The following is an 18,383-nucleotide window of genomic DNA, read 5'->3' as shown; positions in this document are numbered from 1 at the left end:
TTTACTTGTAAATTGCTTTATTGAAGCTATAACTTAATAAATTTGATGTTCAAGGTGTAAAATAATCTCTCAGACTAAAAATTAACACAACAGGAAAAAAATTTAAGTAATACAAATCTACTTGTCACCCTACTGGTAGAACTGAACCTGTAGGATACTATTCTTTGAAGATACGGCATTAAGACTATCACAAGACTGAATAAACAGAGAAGAAAACAGAATAATAGAGTACTTCACAGTAAAATACCTCTTTATTAGGAATATATTTAAAACTAGCTTTTTATTTCAGGTAAGAAAAATAGCATTCTGACTTTTAGCCAGTGCTTATTCTGGTCATACATACTAAAAACAGCTAGAAAAGTTATTTGCACAGTTGTTGCCCAGTAACAGTTCTCTTAACTGACCATTCATTGCCTTTGATTTTTAGCTCGTTCTTAAATATGTTGAAGAAATTCTTCAAACAAGGTATTTAGATCTTTCTTAAGACTGACTGACTTGACAGCGACTCTGCATGTTACTAGCTCACATACAACTGTTAAAAGCCTTCTTTTAAAGAACAACATGATTCAAAGCTGATCTGTGGAGACAATTATGAGGGCAACTCTCCAGGAAGACTGCGGTAGAACAAATCCCACTCTTCTACTATACAGCTGAGTACTGTAAAGTAGCAGCAATGTCAAGAACTTCAGTTAATTTTATATGCCTTTATAAGAAAGCACTGAAGAAGATGATATAGGGGTATTGTTATTACAATTCAAACGGTAAACTGTTCTGTGTGTACATTTTTATACAAGTCCAGACTCTCTCTTGCTATGCTGTAACTTAACAGATTAATTAATTGTATCATGCTGCAACAAAGATATGAAACCTTTGTGTAAGCTTTATTGGTTTAGGAGTGTGCATAAATACCTGCCTTCTAAAAAAATACAGAAGCTGTTTAATTTTCCATCATAAGCTTATGTATCATGAGCAATATAATTAGGCAGCATGATTTAAAACAGGTTTTCATCCAATTAAAAATTAAATCTATGCATTTCATGAAAGTGTTATACAGCATTTGTAATGAAGTCCCTGTTTTTAGATACCTGACATCCATTTTCAATACAAGATATATCAGACAGGGAAAGTATTCTCCAGACAAATATATTGGTTTAGTTTTTGTAATTTCTTCCATCCTCTGTGGCTAATATGAAGCTACCTGTTTTAAGTAGACTTCCATATGTTGATGTTTCTTAAATGCAGATGGAAGCAATAGATGATGATATTACAAAAATCTCCAAATACACTGAGAATTGCCAATAAGCCACAAGTTTGTGGCTGTTTTAAGCAGTATCTTAAAAAAAATACATAGAAACACCAAAATTAGGCTATATCAGAAAGCAATCTGATACTCAAATAAATAGAAAATTTGCATTTTAATGTCACATTGAATTTTAGTACATTTCAATCCAGGAAAAAAAAAACTGACAGACACAGCAAGGAGTACAGGGTTATATATTACAATATGCCTTGTTATAATACATTTGTGGCTTATGATAGAGAAACCTCAAGGGTAGACAGAGGTTGAGCTCATTTAATTGTCAGATACAAAGCATTAAATGCATTTCTGAAATAAGTACTTTTATTTAATTTTGAAATCTTAAAACAGTGTTAGAACTTGCCCTTTTCTTTAAAAAAAAAAAAGAAAAAAGAATTTAGTTACCACGGAGCTAAATAAGTATTCTGAAAGGTTTAAATGACACAGAAAATGCTTTTCCCAATTTTATATACGATGAAAGGATACACAAATTCAAAAAGAGCACCTACAACACTCCATGTTGACCTAGAAATGCATATTACTGATCTCCACAAAGAATCCAGCAGATTTTGAAAGTTGTCCATTTCACATGAAAGCAAGAGGAAAGGTTATCATATGCAAAAATATTTTTCCGAACTGTTCTTAACTTGCAATTGAAAACTAAAGGCATGGTCTCTTCATTATAAAAAAATAAAGGTACAACAGAAACTCTAAAGGAAAATATTCAGCTACACTGAAGCTGCAACCCTCTGAAAAGAAAGAAAAAGGAAGAAAGTCAATTAGCTAAGCTTTGTGCTCTAACCAAACTACTTACAGTGATTTTCAATGGCAAAAGCCCATGCTGACTGGGTGATTTGACAGTTCCAAATACTTTTTGTAATAATTCTTATTTGTATACAAGGACACTAAAATGATCCAGTCATGCAACGTTCACTTTAAGCATTCTGCATCTCTTTTCCAATCTTATAGCTAAGGATCTTATTCCAGTCAATCTTGGTGCGGGTAACTGGCAATTGTCGACGTAAGGCCTTGAAAGTAGTGTCCGACATCGTCTGATAATTCTCACTGATAGCAGTCTGTTGAAGTCATACAAAAGAAAGACACATCAAGAACAGGATGTTATAGAAGAAATTAAATGACTGAGTAGTCTTGTTACCTCTTAAAAAGGCTTAATAAAATATTCCACATTAAAATATCTTACGAAGGAAAGCTGCTGGATCCAGACTGAAACTATGTGAAGAAAATCAGTGAGACAGCTGCAATAAACATGGCTGTAGCCTAAGGGCTTCAGCAAACCACAGCAGCATGAATAAAGTGCTGAACAGTTAGCTCATACATCATTAATTTCAGACACCAAAGTCTTCCACTGCTTTTTCTGTGGCAATAGCTGGGTCAGTCCACAATATCACATGAACTTGAATACAATATATATGATACATACATAGTAAACTTTTATTAAAGACCTTTTCTTAAAGCAACAGAACATGGCATCTGAAATATACCTTATGCTCAAGACCTAAATGAACATGAATTGACATCTACAGAGGACATCAAGAACAGTTACACTTTGCTAACTTTAAAATGACTAATTGAAATGGATAATACTTAGCAAAGCTGTCTAACAGACTCTAAATAGAATCTGTACAAAAATTCCACTTAAGGAATACACTAATACTGAAAGAGCTCAGAATTGCTGATATTTGATCACTCCAGGGACTTTCCTGCTCTCAGAAAAACCCATTTTAATGTTGCTTTAAGTAGGTGACTGCAATAACCAGAAGATATGAAAAGGGAGGATACAGTTAAGAGCAGCTTATAATCTATTTATAGTTGGAAGGAACTGCTTTATCTTGATATCATAAGCTTGCTAATTATACAATACTAGCTTTGGTTAAGTATATGGTAATGTTATACATGTGAGTAAGGATATAGTTTTTGTTTCCAACATACCTGATATTCATTTTCTGCAGCCTCTACGATTTTTATAAATTCCTTTGCTGTCTGGGCTTCATTCTAGAAAAAAAAAAACAACAAAAAACCAGCATATCTGAATGAGGTCTGATGTACAGCATGATCCTAAGGGCATTTGGATTATGTTTTTTTTTCTATAGTTATGGGTGATGTCAGGTAGACTCCAGGTAGAAACAACTATTTAGTGGCTATACCAAAACTGAACAAAACATTTATCCAAAAGGCACATGCCACATAAAAACAGTTGAATAGCAATGTGCATAAAGATAACCATGGAGCTCATTAGTATATTCTGATTTAAAATTCTATGGCATGACAAAAAGACACATGGACCAGAATAACATCTGGAAGTACGACCATGTACACACACAAATCTCTAAAAACATGCAAAGTATAACTATTAACATTATCAGTGTTAAATTTCCAGTACAAATTCAGGAAAACTTAAGAGACCACCACCTAACCCAGAAGTATGCAGAATGCAACCAAAAAATCAAAACAAATTGTTCACCTCTACACATTCAGAATTCACAGACTAAACAGAGGCAAACACTCGACATTATATACCTAGACTTCTAAAAACATCCTCAAGTACATCGTGCAAAAACGAGGGTGCCACATACCACAGTGTCCAAAATTCATTATGAATGATAAACACTTCCTTGGCTTCAGGCCTCACTCTTAAGTATGCAAGTGTGTGTTTGTTTTGAAAATAAAAAATGACCCATCAGTCAATCTGGAGACAAATTAACTGAAGTGCTTGAAAGAAGTCTCAAGAAAGAAGTGAGGGTTCATGAGTTTCAAGACTTCCAGCTTCGTGTTAGAGACATTCCTAAGGGTGCTTTCTGCCAAAGCTGTTGAAAGTTAGGAGTGTTCTTGCCCCATGTGATCCCTCATTCCTACAAAAGCAAAGACTGGGAAAAAACTGTGGCAGCTTCAATTACAACTGGTTCAAAGTTCCACTGAAACTGCACCTAGCAGCTGTGAAAGCTCTCCTATACACCACAGAAAGACATAAAGGAGGCGTCAGAGACCAAGTAGAATGAATGAAAGGGCTTTGACTTTTCAGTGAACTGAGGCAATGAATTCAAAGGCTCTGCTAACAAAAGGAAGAATTCAGGGGTATGAAGTCTTATTTGGCTCAGAGAGAAACTAGGGATAAGAAAGTAACCTTCAGCAAAATTATTCATAGCTCTACCTACAACGGACCTTTCAGTCGTTTATTTCAGTTGCAAACATTAATAGTATAAAACTGCTTTTCTGCCAAACAACAAAAAAGAAGAGTCATTCAGGCTCCTTTTAATCTACCTACCATTCCTTCTGTGTGAAGTAAGAACATGCGCAGCCTATGCCCCCTGTGAAGCTCAAAATCAAGGCTAAAAATTGGTAATCAGCAGCATACTTGCTTTTGTTTTAACAGTAGGAAAGATAGATAAAAGATGTTTTCCTACTTATTGGTCTTCTGCTTCTTTGTTAAACTGCGGAATAGGATTAAATTATTTCCCAATAGAAAGTGAAGCAAAAGCTATTGAAAAGGGAACTTCTTCCACATAATCTTCCCTGAAGCAACTTTTAATTGAATGATGGACTAAACAGATCCCTTCACTTAGGGGATCAAAAGTAATTTTATACCTACAGCTCCAGGAGCATTATCAGTTGGCACCACTATCCCCATTCTTTGTGGTGCTATTGCAACTGAAAAGCCAACAAGCCTTGCTTTATATTAGCAGACAATATTCTTTATTGACGAGTTGAGCTTTTCAGCCAAATTGGTCACAACTAGTTATTATCTTTTAAACACTTCTACTGTCCACTTTTACAAATGCCCTCTGCCAGTCTGACCTCACCAGCTAAAGTTTTATTACAGAACACTCCAACAGAAAATCTCCCTGTTTATAAACACAATCTCCAGTAGGCAAGAGGAGCATTACTTCAGAAGCTGTAGTTGTTCATATTGCCACATTACCAACTCTTAAAGGATATATCTAATACTGTTTCAAACAGCTTCTACTTTCACTGCCTGCTCCTCACATAATCCATTTGGAAAGAAGTTGAAAAAAAAAATGATGCTTTAAAATGTGTTACACTTCTCAAGCTGAAGCATCTCTGAAAGGGCTTTTTGTAGAGAAAATCAAGAGGCTGACAGCACCAGTTACAGACAGGGAGGAAATGAAGGGGGAGTACTCACCAACTGGTATAGTTTGTTTACTAATTTTAGCATACTGGTCTTCTCCCAGTGAAGTAAAGGAGAATCTCCTATTGTACTATGTAAGTGGGTTGTTACAACTCTAGCCTTCTTCATATTAAAAAAAAAAAATTATAGGTAATTCTGCAGACCTACAAAAGTTTAAATACAACAGTGCAGAAAGACTGACAGGAAGCTAATTACAGATTTACAATCAAAGTTAATTCAATTTATATAAGTCACATGCAGTCATATATTAATTTTAGGTTTGGGGGGCTGGGTTTTTTTTCTTTTAGTTTTAAACAGTAACTATATGTTAGGTAAAAGTAGCAAATGTTACACACACACTATTTAAAAATTAGGACATTAATTCCCATTCATGCAAAAGAGCAAGCTCGCATCCCAACTTCTGAGCCCTTTTTAATCTTACTTCTTAAAAGTCACTTCAATATATGGACTAAGCTTTTTAAAAGTTCACTTACAGACACTGTTAGAGAATCTTGTATGTCTTTATGGCTCACCAGCTGAACGTTACCATCTTCATAATAATGAACCTACAGAAAATTAAACAAAGAACATCATATGAAATGTTACAGACCAACAACATACAGGAAAATCAAAGCATTGTAGTATTTATCACAACAATAAACCTACACAAATGAAATGAAAACACACATAAAATGTTACAGAACAACAAAACAAACTGGAAAAACAAAATGTTGTAAAATCTAAATATTTTTGAGGGGAATAGTAAAGAAGGTACTCAGGAAACATTTTTGTGTTGATGTTAATCAAAATGTAAATCTTTACAATGTAATCTTTACATGAAACATCATGAAGACAACAACATACTATTTATGGGACCTTACTAGGAACTCTTGAAATGAATAGACTATTCTAAATGGTGAAGATATATTCAAAACGAGAATAGTTTTGGCAAGGCTGCAGGATACTCTGAAGTTGTTTTTCTACGTCATCCAAACTGTTTTCTAGGGACAGCGCAACATTAAGCTTCCCCTTCTAGATCTGCATGGTTTTGGTATTTTACTCTATTAGATATTGCTCATAACAAAAGCTGGTATTTATCTAAACAAAAGAGCTATTTGGAACAGAGTTTGCCAAGATTAGACAGCAAAGGAGAATGAAATCTATTTCCTCTTGAAATATCGTATCTACAGAATAGCTTCCTTGATTATTTTGTAGCATGAGGAGATCAGTAAAACTCTACCCAAGCTAACTTCAGTACTTTCAAATTCAGTTGGGAAGGATGTGAAAGCATTCAGTTTCTAATGCAAAGGCTGGAAAATTTAAAAAACAGGAAGCATATATGAAGTTACATGTAATCATTCATAATAACTGATACAGAAGACACTGACTTTTAAACAGGTATCCTTAAAGATTTTTTTTACAATTTTGATAAAGTCAACATAGTTAATGTAGCTGATTATTATGAGAAACTAAAACATTTGTGTCTCACCCTATTAGTCAAGGTAACATTTTAATTTGGAGAGCAATGCACAATAGTATAATTTCATATACATTATGACCATATGTGTAAGAGATTGCCAATTTTATAAACAATAATAGAGGAAGCAATAGAGTAAGACAGCTGTAATACCTAAGCAAAAGAAAGGTTTCCTGTATGAAAAAAAAATATTTCCTATGATTCATCTTACATTATTATTTTGCTTATTATCAAATACTTGTTTTTCAACAGAAGGTACCATCCTAACCATAAAATAACCTTGTTTTCAAATCAAATACTACTGGATGAAACTTCTGCCAGCCTTTTTCAATCCTGTTCCTAAAAGATGAGAAGTACTTTCTCAGTGCAAAATTCTGAGACCTCCCAATGAAACAGCAGAACCCAGAGAAGTATGAATCTCCCCTCTTCTCTGTCACAGTCCACTGCAGAGGGCCCAAACCACCCCTGTGCTCTGAGGCCAGCATCAGCATGAACATCTTATCTATCTTACCAAGTCACATTCCTGGCAAATGCTCAGACCCGAAAACTTCGCAGGGATGAAGAGTCAAATCTATTCTGGGACATGTTATATCTTACACAAAATAGGAGAAGTAACTGCTCCGTACTATACCTCACTGCTGACATCCTTCTAGAATGCTAGGGCTGGGTTCAGAAGGCTACAAGAAGGATGATGTTTATGAACAGAACCTCTTGGAAAGGTTAACTAAGGAGGGATGAGAGTAACAAATTATCTAAGAGATATAATTAGTAACCAGTACACTTATCAGTTTTTTTCCATGCACAGTTGGAGAATGTCCAAGCACCACCGGGACTTAGTTTTAGTAAAAGGCTCTGCTATTGCAGTTTTACCCTTAAATATAATTAAAAGAAAATTAATCAGTGTAAGAGACTAAGACATTTGAGAATATCCTCTATTAGAATTTATTAATAGATTTCTTTTTCAAAGGGAAGAAATTGTGTAAGTGACCTTAAAAATACTGAAAATACCCAAAGATAGCAGGCAATGCTGCAATCTACCCCAACTTATTTTTAAAAGCTCTTATCAGAAACAGAGCAATGCCTGTATTGCTGTCAATAGTGCAATGTCTGTACTGCAAATAATACAAACTTCAGTACTCTGAAATTTTGCTAATGTTGCAGTGAGTTCATATCCTAGAGGATTATTTTGCTCCTTAACAATAAAAAATAAAAAAGCACTTTATTTGGAGGGGGTAAGAGGAAGACTCCCACAAACACTGAAGGGGTTGTACACAATTTCTAAAGAAATTGAAACTGAGTTCATAATTCCCTGGCGAAACAAGTAGCTCCCGTGCAAGCAAAAAAGTGAAACTTTTCATCACTTTCTAGAACACAGACTTTAACGGGTATAAATAATTACTTAATTATGTGAAACAGTAACAAAAGACAAAATTAGCTAGTGCCCAAACCAAGATGCTTATTAAAACCAGCCTAAAATCCCTAATCAGGCTATTTTCTAGGCTCCTGAGCTAACCTTTCCCAGAATTAGGCAGACACCTGCCTGCATGTTCTGAAAAATCTCTTAGAACATTTAACCAGAAGTGCATGCTGAGGAGAAAATGTTTTGCTGCCAGCTGGATTTGAGTGACAGTTTACTTACATTCTCCCAAATTCTTGAGAAGCTTAAAAGTTACTTAAGATGCTTACCATGACCTTGATCAGACAACAATAATGGTTGTCCATATTTTGACTATCATTCTAGCTTGTCAGAGAATTTGTCCCGGAAAGTGAAACCAGATTCAGGCCCCTACTTGGGTGGATCTGAACGCAGCTACCTATCACAACCTAAAATAACATCCTAGCTTCAGGTATGGCTAGAAAGACATTGCATTGTATTTTCCTTCTGCAGTCAATTCACTGGCCAGTAAGGATGTGTAAAACTCCTGGGGGCACAGAAAGAGCAGGAAAATGGAACTTGAATAAAGTACTGTGCTAAAAGCCAGACTGCACTAAGATCCTAGTCCCTGATTACAGAATTGTTTTAATAAACTCCTGCAAAATATGCAAACGCATTCCAAGGAACCAATCCAGGAAGTCAAGTCCCCCTGCTGACCACATGACAAGTCAGGCTTCCTCTGGTCTCAAGATTTCTGCATTCCTGCTCAGGCAGTATGAATGCCCTAAAGCCACCAATAAGGGCAAATTCTGAATGAAGCAGACCCTGATTCAAAAATTGCAGATGGTGGAATGACTGAAACCAAAGATTCCTACCTTTCTGAGCAGTTGGGTGGGTAACATGAAAACCCCCCAAATCCTGCTATTATCAGTTAAAGAAGAAAAAAAGATGAACTTTTAAAAAAGCAGCATACCCTTAGGAAAGGCTTGTGCGACTTTGAATTCAAGAAGCAAGAAACCAAAGAGGTACATGCCTAGCTGAGGTGAATACACCTTCTGAAAGTCTTCCAAATCATTAAACACATGTTTTTCTGCTTGTAAGATTAGGTAAATATGCAATTAAATTCACTAACACTTAAGTGAATGGCCATCTCTGCTTTGCTTATTGTGTCCCCAAATTCTCTTAGAATATTTAATACACTGGCCTGAATCTCCCTTGATAATAACTGGAGAGTTTACTGATCAGGACACAGTATGAGATAAGCATACCTGAATTTTCAAGATGCCAGCCACTTGAGTGGTTGAAGGGGTGATTGTAAACTTCCATTCTGACCTCCAACGGCCATTCCTTTAAAGAAAATAAAACGGAAATCAGATGTCACCCCACTGGTTAAGAAGAAGACCCAATATATAACGATAGTCAAAGGAAAACAGAATGAAATATGCTGTGCAGACATGCACAAAATCTCTCCTTGAAGATTCAGCCCTACAGTAAGTTGAGAAGAGAATAATTTCCCAAAATATTTAACCTAAGTTTTGGATGTGGACCAAGGAGATTTATTAGCAAGGACCTTTTAACAAGGAATTAACTTCTGCAAATACCTAAAGCCTCCAATGTTCTTCCCCTCCTTTATAATTAGCTAGGCATATATAGTCAGTATTTTGTTTCTGGGACCTGGATGGCTTGTTGGATCAGTGGAAGTCACACTTCACATCAGGCTATGAAAAACCTGAATGGAAGGAATCTTTAAGTAGCAAGACTTTCCACTATACTGAACTGTAACCAGGCCTTTCAGCACTTCTAGCATTTGTGTTCCAGGACAACTATTTCCTTCCAGCTTCCTTCCACAAATTCAACATCCTTGCCAAATTGCTTAAAGGGAGTTTCAAACATCTGGAAAAGAGCATGGGGAGATTGTAGTTTCACCTGATTTCTTTCCTGTAGACTAGACATTTTCTTTTTCAGTTATGAGGTTAGTGAATTAGAAGGTTAGTACATTAAAGCTATATTAAGAATGCATTGTGGCTGTCTCTTGATTCCTCTTTTGTTTGCACTTAAAGAAGGAAATAAAGTTGAAACTATGAATTCTAGTCCTACTAAGGTTAGGCGTAGATTCCAGTGCATTCAACAAGGGGAAGGAAAGAAGGACTTTAACAGCTACTAATAGATTTATACTGACACATCCCTGATACTAACAACATTAACTGAATCATAAAGCCATTGATAATTATTTCAGACAATATCCAAGCTATAGATTATCACTGAAAATTTAGACTAAGGCAATTCAGAAGAAGCTTGTTGGAATCTAAGAAACTGAAAGGGCCCCCAACTCAGTGATACCAATATTACTGGTAGCCTTATAGACCAATCCATTAATTATAACAAAGCTTATGTGCTGCACTACATTTTATAGATGCACAGGATTCAATGACTAGCTACCACATTTCTTTTGCTTCTTAGTCACTTTGTAGTCCTTAAAGCTAAGACGAACTTAGCTTCTACTCTGGGATATCTTTTTTTACCCTTAAGGTGTATTACAATAGAAAGTGTTCAAGTTCAGAAGGATCCTTCTGCAGGAAATGCTCTAAGTTAAAGACAATGCGTCATTATTTACCTCTGCTGGCTTAAGAGGTTTTGTAAGAGATTAACTGTCCTTCCTCTTCTTTCACATTCTTTAATAAACCATCTCTCCTACTATGCTGATAGTATTCCAGAAATTCTTAGAACGTTTTTCTTTAGTCTGCATTGATTTTCTGTTATCCCACAAACTTGGTTTTGTGGTAGGTTGCCAGCCTTCCAAATGCCTAAAAACCTGCAACACCTTGAGAAACACTGGCTGCAGCCTGGGCTGGATACCCAGACATCTAGCTGGATAACTGAGAAGTCTGGATAACTTTGGTTAACATTCCTCCATCCCTAAATCCCCCAAACCAATAGAAATTTATTAAAATTTGCTAAGAGTGAGAATTAGAGCCTGATTATCCCCTATAACAGTCTTAGAAACATGGTCAATATTTACCCATACAGGTTTGACCATAATTTTATTAACAAAAACTTTCAAGAAAGATTTTTTCTATCTATAAAAGGTTGTTGCATATCTGTTTCTCTTCTTTAAAGACTACGGTATTAAAGTAACTATTTGGAATACCAGAATTTATTCATACTTCTGACCTAAAAAGAAAACTCAGTATTACTTCAAGTTACTTTTAATATTGATGTAAAACATGCAGCCTTAACTAGTCAGGTTTAAGTCAGTGGAAGAAATTATTAACTGTGCAAAGAGTGTACTGGGCAAATCATTGAAGAGCTACAGACACATGCTCAAATTACTATACAAATATAATGTTCACCTTCAGCATCAGAAAACAATATTTTTGCACTTACATATATTAACAGGATTTCAAGTAGATGCAAAATAGCAAATAAAATAATGAAATACATTTCTTCATAGAATTGCATATATAAGCTATCTTTCAGAGATACTTCCTTATCTCATTTCTCATACTGTGATATCTCTCTTGTCTCTGGCCAGTTCACTGCAAGGAGCTACCCAAAGTTCACTCCAGACTGTGGAAAACATCTTTTAACCAAGTGAAGAAACAAGAAAATCAAGCTGCAATTTGTAAGAGCTTGTTCCATCCAAGACCACTTCCATCTTCCTCACCAAAAAAACTAACAACTCAAGTCTGACAGAACATTAATCTTTGGTTACCTTTCTCCAAGATATTCCAAGTAGAAGGAGCTGGATTTATGCTATCAGTCACAAAAGAAACAACACTAGCAGAAGCAACTGTATTAGGGAACAGAGACACAAATATCAGTGCTAGTGTGATAAACTGGAAGAGTCATCAGGAATTCTATGAAGTTCATGAAGCTCTTGAAAGGAGATGCAGACATGTAGTCTGCCACTTTACTTACCCCAACGGAGGATATATACAAATATAAAGTTTTGGCAGAAAAACTTGGGGTGAAAGGAGAAAAAAATGTCACATGCAAGATGTGCCAGCACCTCCTTCTCTGAACTAAGGGCTACCAGTGTAATGGCAATAGTGCAGTTACTCCATTTGCTGTATTTTACTGTATTTGTATCCATACAGAAACTTACCAAAAATTTTTTGCTTGGAACTGATGGCTCTCTATGCATGCAATAATGGTCTGCTGTCCATCAATTGTTTTACCATACACCTGGATTAGAAATGAAAACAAACAAAACAAAAACCCAACAACAACAAAAAAAGAGTTAAGTTTCAGCATCTGTCTTGCTCGAGCTGCTTAGAGGTATCTTGTTCTCTTACTGTTACATAAATTGTAAAATTTGATTTTATAACCATTGTGGTTTTTACATAGTATTTTATATATGAAATATTAAAGTGTGTATTACAATGCAGAAAAATTTAAGATTAGAAAATCTGAAGGTCAAGCATCTTAACTGAAATTTTATATTCTGCAAACTCATTTTTCTCCATTGTAGGCACTTTAACCCTACAGCAGTGACTGGTGTGACTATGTGCTTTACCAGCAGGCTTCTAGATATCAGTTATTCTACAACTAAATGATGATTTAAGCCTTTACAGACTAACAAAAAGGTGATTAAAAGGGTGGGTTTGGTCTTCTGTTCTGCTTATCCTCTAAAACCAAATACTACTAAAAATTATCTCAGTGAGCATGCAATCTGGTTTCCTCAACAGAAGCTGGAACTCATCTGGATTGACTGGAATTCAATTCAATGTTTTAACTCAGCAACTGATGGTTTTGGTTTTTTTTCCATAGTTACATTTTTCCATCAGGTTAAATACAAACCACAGCTATCACTAGATCAGTTTGCTGAGCTTTAGTCACAGGGCTCCTTAACACCAAATGAATGCTATTTAGGCCAGACTGAGAGGTTTTATTTTAAGAAGCCATCAGAACCTGCTGACTCTGGTAGTAAGAATATAGTACTTTGATATACAGGAAATGTCATGGAGAGAAAACAGTTTGCTTTGCTGACAGTTTTGTCTTGTCAAGTTAAGCCAAGGCAAGTCTTATGGAATTTTTTTTTTTTTGGTAAGTAACCAGCCAGGATCAATGGGATCAATCTGCAATAGTCTATAGAAGGTCTTAAGCACTAAGAGGTAAGTCATCACTATCATCTGCAGTAACTACCCACTAGTAATCCAATAGCTGAAATATGAAACATCTGAAGTTTTCCCTTATTTCCCTGCATGAACTCTTGACAGGATCAAATTCTTTACTGCCTTTACTGTTGGAACTACACATCTTCCTGGTTTTTAATTTCAGGGTTTTTTCTTCTTTTTAGATTTCTTTCTATAGTGGTACAGTGGTTATATAATTTAGTACTTACTGTGCAGACACCGTTTGGGTAGTGTTCTTTCACATATGCTTTCATTGCTGTTTCAACTGAATTCCTCCAGGATTCTATGGCATTTTCAACTTCATGGGGTCTGGGATCAGTAGCCTCCTTTCTTAAGTGATCAAATTTAAAAGAAATCTTGTTCTTGGGATCCAAAAACTTTCCATTTCCCAAATCACCATGTTCTGTTATCAAAACCTGTATTGTAAAATTTTATTTAATAACATTTACTATTGGGAAAAAAGGAGGAGAAGAAGTCCCACACCAAATCTAACTATATCCGACATTTAACTGGAGCTTACTTATAGCCAAAGACTCACATACATATATTTACATATAAACTATGCATATAGCACAAGAGGACAAGTCTAACATGACACTGCAACAAGCAATGAAATAACAGTAATTCAGGTCTTCTACTACCAGAGATGGAGCAAGTTGTTTTTATAACTCCAAATCATGTCTGAATGAATTCAAGCCAACACCACAGACTGAAATTTCAAGCTCTTCAGATGCCCTAAATGATTAACTTATGGAACTAGTACTATTGGAGGTCCATAGTCTCTGTATTTTGGCAGGAAAGATGCATTTCTTTTCATTTGCTTGCCAAGATATGTTCCAATACCAGAACATCTTGAACAGTTTAAGGAACGTGGCAAGGATTTGATTGTATTCATACCTGTTCGTCGTAACCGTCAATTTTTACTGGAGTAAACTGGTCCAAGTTGTACTGTGCAAACGCACTACAAGAGGGAAAAAAACCAACACCAAATGCCTGCGTCAAGCACAATCTTTTTCCTTAGTAGCTGTAAGATATCTAAATGATATCTAAAAATCTGGGCAATGATGCATCAAAAAAATTATATGAATACTTTGTTATCTAGCAGGCCCAAATTCTTAGAATCACTTTGGTTCAAATTACAGATTCCAATGACCATCATACAATGATTTATGTTCACAAGTAACCTGATATAAACAAACACATATGCTTTACAGGAACCCATAGAAACTAGAGCAACAGATTAAGTTTAAAATCCACAGGGATCCAACCTACTAAGCTGGACATGTCTGTTCTTATAGATGAAACTAATTTTGACATAAAATACAGTAAGTGTAATGTTTTAATATAAAGGGTCTAAGGAAGAAGTATCTTACAGATGTTCAGTGCCTAACTCTTGGTACCAAGAAACAGAAAATGAAATCCAAAAAGATGGAGACTAGTTCCAAAATCCAGGTCACCCATTTTCAAAACAATTATTCTAAATATTAGGATACAGTACAGATCTCTCCTCTGCCAAGAATTCAATATTTATCAAAGATGTACAACACAGTAAGATTTTACTTGCCAAGCACTCATCTTTTTAAATGAATCCCTTACTGACAGTGAAAATTCTACTGAAAACCATCTTGCTTTTATGCAACTGAATATGTGGCATCTGGTACTTACTGGGCTGCTCCTTCCCTGAGAAGATTGTCATTATTAAGCAGCAACCGAACATCTGAAAGAAGGTATTTATAACATAAAAGTACAGTTAACTCAGAAACTTGTTTCAGTCACATAGCAAATGTCAACAGATTGTACAAACACAAACCATAAACCACCCCACACCCATAAGATTACTAAGTAGGAAATTTGTTGCTTCATATTTCATAATTTTGACTCAACAAAATTAGAAGAGTAGTATGGAAATGGATCCCTTCCAAAACAATCTGGTAAGCATATATAAGCCTCATTCTTCACAGTGTGACAGCTGTAGGAATCTGTCAAACTACCTTTTAGAGAAGTTCTGAATGAGAACAGTACAGGATTCACAAGTTCACTTTTAACATGTAAACTACCAAATCCTTCACACTATACTGATTGTAGTGATTACTGTATTTTGACAACATTAATATATGTGTTGTACTTACTAATTTTTAAGCCTTATCATTTTTGTCTTTGTTCCCTAGTGACACTTAGTAGCCAGAGTACAATATATCATAATATCATTTCTTCTATCATCATACAAGAAACACATGAATATAGAATAAAGCCAATACTCTCCTCAGAATTACTTCGTATTTACTAGGCAGTAAACTGTTATGTACTTGACTTACTGGCTTACTATTTACTAGGTACTATTTTAATAACAATGTAATGCACTGGTCATTAGCTGATCGTTACTCTTGATACAACACCTTAAGTTCTAAAGATTCACAAGGTATCATACAAGTAAAATAAGTATCTGGAATATACTTGAAATATTACCTAAACAAAAACACAAGACTACAAAACACTCCAAACAAAAACAACCACCTCACAAAGTCAAGAAAACCCTAAGCTAAACCAAATGAAAGCACAGTTTGCAGGGCTGGAGTTTAAAGCTTTCCCTCTTTTTTTTAAGAGGTCAATTTGAATCGCATTGAACACTGGTCAGGCATTTATTATCAAATGCTTTGTTATGTGTTTTCAAACATATTGTACTCAGTTACTGAGCAGGTAGCTGCAACTATAAACTAGCTTAACAATAAAGTTTATAGCAATACTACTGTGAGAAACTGTATTAACTTTAAGGGAGCGGGTTTAATGGGCAGCCCATCAATTGCCCATTTCACAAATGCAGTAAGTTTAAATAATAATCAGCTGGGCACAGTTTAACTGAAGAACAAAACTTTTACATTCTCTAACAAATTTAAGCTCTCACCAGCCTGACACTGACTAAAAGTTTAGGATATTAAAACTTCCTTCTTTGCTTAAATAACAGTAGAGAGATTTGTAAGCTACAGCTACAAACCATATGCTTTATGTGATATGTATGCCCACATAAGTTGATGCAAGACAAACACAGTATTTTTTAAAGAAAAATAACATCTTAGGTAAAGTTCAGGAAACAATAGTTGAGAGAAGCCAATTTCAAATTTCCTTTCACTTTCTCAGTACACTCAGTAAGATGAAGTGTGTTCAGAATTAAGGGTTAAAAATGTCTGAAGAAGATTAATATTCTTTTCACAACTGGCATTAGGCAGTAGCCCTCTGTATATTCAGTGTTAAGTATTTGTCATTATATTCCTCCTTAGATATAAAAGACCATTTTAATTCCAGCTACTTTCTGTTGGAAAATGTAATTGTCTATTAAAGACTGAAAAATAAAAGAAAGAGTACATGTCTCTCCTAAACAAAACCCCTAATGACTGTTAATTCATGACTGATTGAAAAACAGAAAGCAAGCTCACTCTCACATCACTGAGAAAAGTAGTATTTTCCTCCTTTTGCACTTAAATTCTGTCTTGTGACTGCACAGCTTACTATGCCAAGCTACAATCCCAGCTCTTACAGCAAGTGAGCTGCTAAAATATAAACTGCATAAAATTCAGGAGAGTAACTGGCAATACAATTCTGGCTATAGATGCCTTAAATGAAAAGAGAGTGGAGAGATACTTACCATTGAATACCTCATTGAATTCCCCAGGAGGAGCATGAATTATGAATTTTGCTGCTATACGCACCTGAAATACAAAAACAGTTATGTGGTTGTACATATTTGCATTCATTCCTATTACAATCAACATGAATCAACTAAAACATGTAATTTCACCTGCATCTACCTGTAAGGCCTCTTGGTACTACAGTACCACTAGGTAAGGTTAAAAGAGTCCTTCAGCAACTGCCTTCAGCCACAACCTTTTGCAGACAAAACAGCACAAGTCAATACTTTCACTAAAAGTGTGTGCACCTGCCCAGGCTTTCTCCCTCCTCCTGCTTGCCCAACCACAGTGAATTTAGTTTTCCAGGCTGGTTCCCAGGACTGTTTGTTGCACAGCTGCAGACACATGTGCTTGCAAAAGGAACATAAAAAAAATATGTATTTTTTTTTCTTCCATGTGAAGCACCTTAGAACTCTTCAACTACTACCTTACTTGCACAATGTCACTCAGCAGACTCACTTTCATTCATTCTTCTTTCCCCCTTACACTGTTAAGGGTACCTGTCATAAAAAAGTGTTGATTTTCTAACTTAACTTGACAAAGTTCCTAGCCTTCACACTACAGTTATCTAAATTCAGGAGACATTCAAAGCTCTCTTGTACCCTTGAATATTCAAATACAGGATACCACCTGAACCACAGTTTCCATTTCTGACATTGCCAGTTACGTTTTTACGAAATAAACAGTTGGAATATTAGTGTCTGCACTCTCTGGGCTTCCTGCTCAAAATTAAAAGTATTTGAGAGGCACATACTCCATCAACAGATATCTAAAAATAACCAAAGAATGCTTCATGTTTACATTTTTATATATATTTTAAACTACAAAAGAACTACCTGAGCATGCCAGAGCTCTTGAACTGTCAGCTGAGGGTAGCAATAGTGTTGGGGCCCCTGGTTCTTAACAGGACCCAAGCTTCACTATGGCATTAGCAGTGTTCATACCTCAATGAGATCTCAAATGACTAGCCCAGGCAGCTTTCTGCTCACCAAAAGTCAGCATATGGCCACTCAGAGCTGGCTAATGGAAACAGAAAAGCTGTCAGTTCCCAACTTTCTAAACTGAATGTTGCATTCTGGATTGCAGACAGCCTTTATCTGCTGCCTCAAATACCTCAAATTCAGAACTCTTTCCATGTAAACTGAAATTTGCATTATACTGAGATAAATGCCACAGGGTTTACTCTTCTCACAAGAGACACAGAGAGGCAAGAGCATCTTCTTCTATAGCAGCTTATTAAAACACCTGCCCAGATAAGAAAAAAGCATGACT

General features: G+C 35.6%; 1 protein-coding gene across 1 annotated transcript; it reads right to left on the bottom strand.

Moving 5' to 3' along the window:
* On the bottom strand, positions 1-17,192 carry CAPZA2 (capping actin protein of muscle Z-line subunit alpha 2). The gene is made up of 9 exons (XM_005146071.3): positions 17,069-17,192; positions 15,094-15,145; positions 14,326-14,389; positions 13,638-13,844; positions 12,399-12,478; positions 9,562-9,640; positions 5,936-6,007; positions 3,248-3,310; positions 1-2,373 (listed from the first exon to the last, which is right to left on the bottom strand). The coding sequence occupies exons 1-9, from the start codon at positions 17,175-17,177 to the stop codon at positions 2,233-2,235; spliced, it is 867 nt and encodes a 288-aa protein (XP_005146128.1). The 5' UTR covers positions 17,178-17,192; the 3' UTR covers positions 1-2,232.
* Positions 17,193-18,383: the final 1,191 nt, after the last annotated feature.

This window comes from Melopsittacus undulatus, chromosome 5 (assembly GCF_012275295.1).
Source record: "Melopsittacus undulatus isolate bMelUnd1 chromosome 5, bMelUnd1.mat.Z, whole genome shotgun sequence".
Classification (NCBI taxonomy): Eukaryota; Metazoa; Chordata; class Aves; order Psittaciformes; family Psittaculidae; genus Melopsittacus; species Melopsittacus undulatus.
Note: the sequence above shows the minus strand (reverse complement) of the source record. Positions and strands in the feature narration are given on the sequence as shown.